The sequence below is a fragment of the Penaeus japonicus genome, unplaced genomic scaffold (genome assembly GCF_977035675.1).
Source record: "Penaeus japonicus unplaced genomic scaffold, GWHDUDI00000001_assembly GWHDUDI00000031, whole genome shotgun sequence".
In the NCBI taxonomy this organism is placed as follows: domain Eukaryota; kingdom Metazoa; phylum Arthropoda; class Malacostraca; order Decapoda; family Penaeidae; genus Penaeus; species Penaeus japonicus.
In genome coordinates this window covers 20,220,979-20,230,978 of record NW_028234433.1, presented here as the reverse complement: position 1 = coordinate 20,230,978, position 10,000 = coordinate 20,220,979, and the positions used below count along the sequence as shown (strand labels likewise).

The following is a 10,000-nucleotide window of genomic DNA, read 5'->3' as shown; positions in this document are numbered from 1 at the left end:
ACAATCTAAAAATTTAAGTACATTATTAATGTTGTGTTCGGATCAATCTATAGATCTCATTTTTTCTAAGTTATATATGATAAAGTAAAAGACTTTATTCTGAAACAGAGTCTTTCTTTCCTTCTTTTTTTATTTTCTGTCTTTGTAATTTGTCTCCTATCTATTATGTTTTCTTCTTCTTCTTCTTCTTCTTCTTCTTTTTTTTTTACTTCATTAAAATTCCTAAGGATAACTAAAGAGATAGTCACATATGAGATGTCATCTGCCGAAGTGAACCAAGATACTTGATGCAAGTTTTCACAAACATCAAGTGGTGCATTAAAAGCTCTATTTGAGATAAGCAACATAGAGAAATTGAGGGAAGTGGTCTCATCATAAGGTCTATAGATCTATACAAAGCTATGAATTTATGATCAAATTTAGTATTGCTGTAAGAATTTTTTATTAACCCATTCACACCATGGCTTATATGTGCCTAATGCCACTCCCGCTGGCTACCTAACAAGCACAGTGATTAAGCACAAGATCTCTTCCGGTGGGATCCCAGGCTGTGCCTCTCTGAGCCCTATTCAACTTGGTGATGATAGGAGGTTTTTGTATTTGTTTACATTATTTTCACAAGTGAAGGAATATGTGTCCATACAAATGGAACTCCTATGAGTTAAAATATATGTTTTGATGGAGAGATCATGACATGATATCATGTTAACTGGTGTCATTGGTTAAGCAGCTAATTCATAGACATTAAAGTATTAATGAGACTAACAAATAGATGAAAGGAGGCATGGCGAAGTGGGAACGGCACAGCCCACTATCTTTGAAATGCTGTTTTTTTTTCAACTTTTTGCCTGTGTTGCTTGCATCACTTCAGATCACATATGTACTTTATTGTTATCATAGAATCATTTTTTTTTTTTTTTACAACTCAGGGGGAAATAATTATGTATCTAAAAAAGATAATCAGTTGGTCTTTGCAGGACCTATGGAATATTATCATACCAGTTCCTTTAATTTCTGCAATATTTTCTAGTTTATGTTTCTGCCTGTGATATACATGCCCATGAATGTAGAGTTCTATAATGGTACTTTTTATATTTTGATATAACTATACTTGAGAAATGTAATATATAATGAAAGATTTGATGAGATCATAATGACAATCTTTATTTTTATCTGATATTGATTCATGTAACCTATTAGATGTTTTCATTTGTATATTATAGATGTGGAAATATATACAATATAAAAGCAAAAACAAGAGACAATAAGTCAACCATTTGTTTATAATGATGATTTTTACAGAAGCATATTGATATTTTACTGGTACATTATTTGACCAATATACATTTCAACATGCTAAGATGCCTACACATATACATATATATATATATATATATATATATATATACATATATATTACAAATACTAAAATAATATATATAAATATAAAATATATATATACATATATATATATATTTCATTATGAAGGAAAAAGTGGTGCATCAGGAAAATTGTGCGGATATATATTTTTCTTGTAGAGAATATCTTTCCTTTGTATGATTTAGATTAAAACCTGAATAATGTTATATAAGTATCATCAGGGCCTGGTTAAAGCCAGTTCATACCCAAAGCATCCCCCAATAATGGTATCTCCTCAGCCCTTCTAGTGATACCTCTTTGGTCCTTCCAATAGTGTCCCTTCAATCTCTTTCAGCCTTTCCAATGGTATTCCTTTGGTCTAGTGCCCCTTAAGTCTTTTCATTGTTATCCCATTAGCCCTTCCAGTTATACCTCCTTGACCTTTTCAAAGATATCCTCTTGGCCTTTCCAATTGTTCTCATTCAGCTTTTCCAATATTGCCCCTTTTTACCTAATAGTGCCTAATTACAGTGGTGCCCTCAGCCAGGCCAGTGGTGCACCCTTCATCATATCTCATGTCAGATGGCATTTTAGGACACAAAGACCCTAAAGCTAATAAAGTGGGTGTAATGATATTAAGCACTAGATATACATGTTTACTAATCTTTGAATGTGCTATCACGAATTCCGTAAATATGATGTTTACAGTTATAGCATAATTACTCTCTTGTACCCACTTTCTAGACAAATACTTCTAATGCCCAAGGGTCAGTCCAATTGGTATATTCTCTTGAAATACAGTTATGTACTGCAGGGACATACTATTTTTGGTTGAACTGATATATGAGTTTACTTCTCAAAAACGAGATCCAGAACATTTGAAACTTGTTAGTTCTTCAAAAGTTCAGAAATATGACTTTTTATCACCATGTTTTTTGTTGTTGTTTTTTTTGTGTGTGTGTGTGTGTGTGCGCGCGCGCGCATATGTGTGCATGGAAAATGACATTAACTACAACTTTTCATCAAGCATTCACATAGCTGAAATCTCATTTGCACTTCAGACTGTAGTTGAAGATACCCTAGTCAAGGAAGAACTAGTAGCAGATTGTAGTGACACAGAGCTCACGGATGAGGGCTTCGACTACAGCGCTCTCACAACCAGTTTGATGGCCGAGAACAAGCAGATGAGGGGGAGAGAGCAGATGGGCCACATGCTTTTAGAGAAGTACGACCATATGACCCACGAGCAAGCGTATCACGTCCACCAGCAGGGATCGGATGTTCAGGCTGGACCCTCACTTTTACAAGGGGTATGTTTGAGCAATTGTTTTTGTTTTTGTTTTTGTTTTTTGATGAGTGACTTATATTTCTTGAAGAGATAGTGTTCTTTGGAGTGTGATTTATTGAAATGTATTATTATTGCTTTTTTATCTTTTTTTATTATTATATTGTAGTATTATCTTTTATTGATTTTTTTTTTCTCTCTCTACATCATGCATGAATTTTTCTTAAACTTCTCTAATTATTAATCTTGTTCATAGTCTTCACTGAGTTTATTCATTTGTGTTTTTCTTTCCTATCCTTATTAGGTATGTGTTAACAAACCTATACCTTTATGGCAGCATTTTTCATTACACCACTTCGTATTTAACCAACTAGCATATAGCAATATTTAATCATGAATATTAAATGAATTGGGGACCCCTCATTTTGCCCAAAAGTTTCACCAGAACTTTCTAGTGATTCATGTTAATCTTTCTTACACACAGCATTGATTCACAAACACACAATGCAGCATCAGACCCCCCCCCCCCCCCACCCCCATACCATTCTCATCTGATAGGTGCTTTTTCCACAACGGGCAGTCAGGTTTATGAGTACTGTATTCCTCTCTGCTCTGTCAACATTCTTGAAGAGTGGCTCTGTATTGGACAGGTAAAGTATCTTGCAATGATCATGATGTAATTGTTGTAAGTTTGATTATTTTGTGGGTGATGATAATGGTAGAATGTTTATGTATTATATTTACAGTAATGCAGTCATGATTATTGATGATTTTTTAGATTATGATATTAACTATGATAATGTCAAGAGAAATGAAGTAGATTTTGATAAGGAGAGAAAGAGCAATTCACTGTTTATACAGTAATGAAGATAATCATTTATTATATTTATGATTTTGCTAACTATTTATAAAAATCATCATCATCATAACATCATAATGTTATTTTTTTAGAAACCAGAAAACAGCAAATTGATTTACAGTAGAGATAAATTTCAAAGTATTATCCACTAAACATTAAACATTTATTTATAAGGATTATATATATATATATATATATATATATATATATATATATATATATATATATACACATATATATATATATATATAAATAGATAGATAGATAGATAGACATATATGTATGTATTTTTTTTTTCTTCTTCTTCGTCTTCTTTTCTTTTGTTTTTGTTTTTCTTTCTTTCAGTCTTTCTTTCTTTCTTTCTTTTTTCTTGTTCCTTTTTTTTCTTTTCTTTTCTTTTCTTTTTTTCCATTCTTTTCTTCTCTTTTCTTTTCATTTCTTTTCTTTTCTTTTCTTTTCTTTTTTTTCTGCTAGAGCTAGACCTAGTCCTCAGTAGCACTTGATGAAATCTAGTGAAGGACACAAACAACTGATGTGTCATTAGAGAAGCTTGCTATTGTTCCTCCGAAGTTGTCTTAGTCCATTTCTCACATTTCTGTGGGAGTTTGGTAGAATTGTTCCATCTATACCTCCATACCCACACCCTATTATCCCTCCTGTCTCCTACCTCCCCCATCTTGCCCCTGATAGTCTTTGCCTATGGGTAACTATTCTAAAATTTGTCGCTCTGCTACTCAGCAATTATTCTGTTATCATGAGAAGAAAAAAATCAGGTGTGTATGATCATAAGCCTATATGGAACTTCGGTAAGAAAATTACAACACTTGTGAGATAAGGTGACTTTCAAAAAAAAAAAAAAAAAGTTGTCCTTTATTGTTTCAATTGCAAATAAAAAAGAAATATATTTGATATATGAATAACAACCAGTTATGTATCTTGTTACATTTCAACAGCTAATCAACAGCACAGCCAGATGAGTCAAAGCATTAAAGATACCTGTTGCCATTTATGAAATTTTGTGATGGATATTCATACCATGAAGTAGCTTTCAACAGGGGAGACGAGGCATGAAGGGACAGAGCCTATTTACCTCGGGTTATGATATGTAGGTTGAATAATGTGATAGATTGATGGCTACTTAGCAGGGAAAATATTTTTGAAGAAAATCCTTTTATAATTGTTTGATCCATTGAATGTTATGATATATTTTTGGAAATTTCATATAGGTGCTAAACTCAACCTTTACCAAAATTGTTATGAGTACAGAGACTGCCATGGAAAAAAGGCTTATTATGACATCATCAGTTATGTTTAAGCCTATAACAAAGTCACTTCCATGGTACTTTCTTTGTTTCTTTTTTGTGCTCTTTGTGCTATTTCACAACCATTTAAGCTGAGAAGCACACTAAAATTTCCCTTTAACTTTAGTGTATAGTAACTTGAAATGATAGAAAATGTGTCATATTTATACCTGAGTTAGTTCATTTTAGAAATTGTACCTCCTAACAGTACCATAGCTGATACTGTTTTTACTTTACAAGTAGAAATATAACCATGCCCTTACTTTACCTTAACCCATTAGCAGTGGATGGGATGATTTGGTGCAAAGGCAGAGTTGGTGATAGACACGGATGGCACCATGCCAGACATGTAAAACAGCTATCCTACTGCACAGACCTTTTTTTAATACCGCGACCAATGGGTTAACCCCTCAGCGACAGGCATGTTTAATGAGGTCAGATCATTTTCATACTGATGTTTTTTCTTTCAATTCTGTAGAGAGGGCATCATACTAGTGCTGATTAGTATCATTTTGCTAATATCTCATATATAGATTCTATATCAAACCATACTTCTAGAGAATGAAAGAAAACACACATAACATCTGAACCTGTTTGGTACGTATGATGTGAAGGTGCTGACACGGATCAATCTTTGTTTTTTATCTATCAGTGTTTCTTTGTTATTATTTTTTTTACAATCATGATAAGAGTAATAGTTATATTTAGGTACCATTACAATTACTATAATTTCTATATCATATATATGTTTTATTGGAAATCCTAAATATATGCCTCATGATACAGAAATACCGACTATCACAGAAAAGACTAGTATCATAACAAGTAAAAGGAAAGAGTAAAAAAGCCCTAGATATGTCATGGACACTCCCTTCCTCTGAAATAAAATCTGTCTTGAGTGTCGCACAGGTTTCACTAATACCAGTGGATGCCCTGTATCTAATGGGTTAAGATGCAAGCCCTGGATAAACATCTTAAGATGTGGCCCATCCCAGAAAGGTTAATAGATGAACTGTATTTAGTCCAAAGCAGGTTTTGGCTTGTTAGATTTTAGTGGCATACTTTCCTTCCAGTGGCCTGGCTTAGGTGACATTGGCGAGGGAAGTACAGCTGGCCACAGCTACTGCGAAGATGTGACATCACCCATCCACCAAGGGCTGCAGCATTCTCTAGTAAGTGCACATGGTGAAACTATTTTTTTTTCACTATCAGATATTTGCAGTACCTATACAAAGTAGATAGATAGACAATTTTTTCTTTCTTTTTTTTTTTCTTTTCTCTCCCTCCTTTTCACTGTAGTCATTATATGCACATGTCTAGGGGAAAGACATGCCATAATGGCATCAAAATTTTGCTTATGCAAGGAAGATTATTTGAGAAAACGTTTTGTATCCACTTTGATTGAGGAGATAATGTAGTGAAGAAATGAAAGAAATAATTCCACTGTGGCTTTAGTACTTTACTTAAATTTTGCACCATGAACTACTGATGAGTGTTTCCTGCTATTAAAACTTGTGGCCACCTTCTGGGCTATACTCATTTTTTTTTTTTTTTTTTATTGAGGCAAAGATGTGCTTGACAGGTTGGTAATGATTGGCTGAATGTTTTAACCCATAGCTGACATGTCACAACATACACAACGGCTCCAATTAGGCCTGAAAGATGGGTGTCAATGCGTACATGACACAAAATCAGAAACTGCTCATAGTTGAAGTGCGCTCACAGTCATGAAATATTATGACTGTGACAGTGCTAGTTTCAGAGTTAAAGCTTTCCAACCCTTGTTTTCCGATAGATATTTGTGAGTTAGGTCTGCACTGCCCGGGGAGCGGAGAAAACATCCCAGTCCCTTAAATTTTTAGTTGGTGCCTGCGGTATCAGAAATCACCCTTCCTAACTACCAGTTTGGTGCCCCGTCTGCAATGGGTTAAGTAGCGTAACATTGTTGCATTCCAAAAAATTATTATCAGCAACCTGTTGATTATCAGTTAACTTTCAACACCAACCTGTCAAACTGTCATCAGTCATCACCCAAGTACATCTTTGTCTTGATAAAAAGAAAGAAAGCTAAGCATAGCACTTCGTGATTCTGTGTAAACTTGCAAAGTTTGCTAAATTATTATATGCAACTAGATTAATTTTTCTTTAACTTTCTTGTTGTCATTTTTGGTTTGTATATGTCAGCTGATTTTCTTAGAATTATTCATATTTACTGTCTTTGAATTTACACTGCAATGTTGAAAAAACACTCCCTGATATGGTGAATGATTAGCAGGGCCATTTATTTTGGAAACTTGTATGTTAGTTTGTAGAGAAGGACATATTAGTGACTCCAGTAATACATAGGGTCACAGTGGGAAATTTGGCAGACTACAGAATTTAGAAATATTTTCCATTTGTACTTTGAAGTAAAAAGGGTAGATATTTTTTTTATATTCAATTATTTACAGTATTTTGATTTTACAAGAGATTACTTAGCAAAATCATCTTTTTTGGCTTACAGTCACAGTAATCAAAGTAATTTAACAGCCAATTACATCACAAGAATTTTAGCCAATCAGAGCATGAGAGTTGGTTCTGCCAAGTGGAAGTACTGCTGGAAGAATGTGCTTAATGGTCAATGCATCAGCTAAGTTGTGTCAAAGAACCCAAAGCTCAATTACTTTCATTTTTATTTTATGGAAGATGAAGGTGTTAGTGAAGGAAATGTTGTAATATGTAGCTGAAACAAGAAGTTTAAAGCATCATAAAAAGTTTATCAAGCTTTTTGATTTGTATGTTGTCCATTTACTTCATTTAAACTCTATAAACATATCTGTAAAACATATGATAGCATAGATTACCCTCTAAAGGACAATCTCAGCATATTTGCAGTTCTTATCTTCCTTTAGGGATCAGTTATACAGTCTTATGCATCCTGTTGGCTACCATATTTATTGGTCTTTATAACAAGAATACGTTTCCATATTTACTGATAGGCAATACACATTAGAAAACAATATGCTCAATACAAATATCTGCTCTAAGTTTGTAATTGTATATACAACCATACAACAACATTATAACCCAAAACAAATACATAACACTTAAGATAAAAGATTATGACTTGTTATGAGGATGTAAAGACAAAATATTTTTACCATTTGTTCCTTTTAATAAAAATCATTCATGACAAATGATAGACTACTAAACTGTTGTTTGGTATCTTTTACTGTATCATGCAGTTCTATCTACAGAAAAATATAATACCACAGGAACAAGAAAATGCCAAACTAATGAGATTCAACTTATACTTCAATAGGTTTCATATCTCTTGGTTTAGATCATTTTTTTATAACAATAATCTTGATTTATTTCAAATTTCTTATAAGATATTTATTCCTAGGGTAGTGTTGTTTGTATGCATATATTATAATGTTATTTTTTGTTTTTAAATTTGGTCATTGTAAAACATTTGGATCTTCTTTGCAGGTTGGACCTAATAGTGAGAATCAGAGGAGCAGTGACAGCGAAAACATGGGACTTGGGAAGATTTTGGCATCGGTCACCCAGTTGCGGCAGTTTCACCACCACCCTTTCTCCAACGCAGAACGAGATAGCACTTATAGACCCGGCGGCAGCTGTGGAAGAAAGAAGGTGAAGAAGCCGTTCTCCTGTGCGCAGTGCTCTTACCAGACTGCATCCAAGAGCAACCTGGTGATCCATCTCCGTACTCACACTGGGGAAAGACCTTATCAGTGTCCGCAGTGCTCGTTCAGTGCTTCATTTGAATACAATCTGAAAGTTCACATGAGGACACATACGGGAGAGAAGCCATACATGTGTCCAAATTGTCCTTTGCGCTTTGCTCAGAAGGCTCACCTCAAGAACCATCTCTTCACCCACACTGGAGAAAAGCCATTTTCATGTCAGCACTGCTCGGCAAAATTTAGCCGCATGAGCAACTTGAGAAGACATTCCCAAACTCATCAGTAATCCCTTCCTTCTTTCATAGATCTTTAGTTTTCACTCATTTTTATTTCACATTTAATGTTGCTTTCCAATGTTTTCATGTTTCTTTCATGCAGTATCACTCTGTTATTGATTAAAAGAAAAGGTGTGGTAAATCTTTAAAATATCCACTTTCTCAAAAGGATATTGTCAAGGAATATGGTGAATCCTTCATTTTGTAGTCTTTCAGATTATTAAGAAAGTTATCAAAGTAACGGACATTGCCAACCTGCTTTTAGATAACATTCAGGAATTTGAATTTTATGAAGATACACTCTAAATCTCTTAACCTGAGGATAGTATGATATAATTTACAATTATCATTTGTTGAATTCATCATCACTCACACAGTACTGCCACTCATGTAAATGCAGGTCCTAAGAATAATACGAGTTAGTCATGTAAGTTGAAAGTTTCAGATGAATCTTCTTGCTTTAGATTTTTTTTTTACTTCTTTGGGTTTATGGTCTGTTGTTTAAGATAACAAAGCTAGGACATTTTTCAAGGTTTACAGATATATATTAGATATGAAGTTGCATTGGATATATTGATATGAAAGTGTATTCATGTCTTCCCAAAAGGTAAACTAAACTTTTATTAGAGTCAATTCATGACTGTTGATATTCAGGAAGAACAGTCTGAAATTCTGCTAAAGAAGGAAACTACAAGAGACTTTCAGTCACAAATCATAATCCTTCGGTGGTAATTAATGTATACCTGCATATGTGTGTGTATATATGTATATATGGATTTGAGTGTGTGTGTGTGTGTGTGTGTGTGTGTGTGTGCACATATACATATACATATGTATTCATATTTATATATACATATATGTGTGTATATATATGTATATATATATAAGTATATATATATATATATATATATATATATATATATATATATATATATATATATATATTATATATATATGTATGTATATATATGTACATACATACACATACACACGCATACACATACACACATATACGCACACACACACACACACACACACACACACACACACACACACACACACACACACACACACACACACACACACACACACACACACACACACACACACACACACACACACACACACACACACATATAATACACACTCACATATATGTACATACATACACATACACACACATACACACGCATACACACGCATACACATACACATACACACACATACACATA

General features: G+C 33.6%; 1 protein-coding gene across 1 annotated transcript in view; it reads left to right on the top strand.

Annotated features, from left to right (window-relative positions):
• The window catches only part of LOC122268181 (uncharacterized), a 15,426-nt gene extending 5,839 nt beyond the window's left edge, over positions 1–9,587 (top strand). The window contains exons 4-6 of the mRNA XM_043038478.2: positions 2,421–2,669; positions 5,878–5,976; positions 8,276–9,587. Coding sequence (XP_042894412.2) covers positions 2,421–2,669; positions 5,878–5,976; positions 8,276–8,779 — 852 coding nt within the window. The 3' untranslated portion in view covers positions 8,780–9,587. The remainder of the gene's footprint in view (positions 1–2,420; positions 2,670–5,877; positions 5,977–8,275) is intronic.
• The last annotated feature ends 413 nt before the right edge of the window (positions 9,588–10,000 follow it).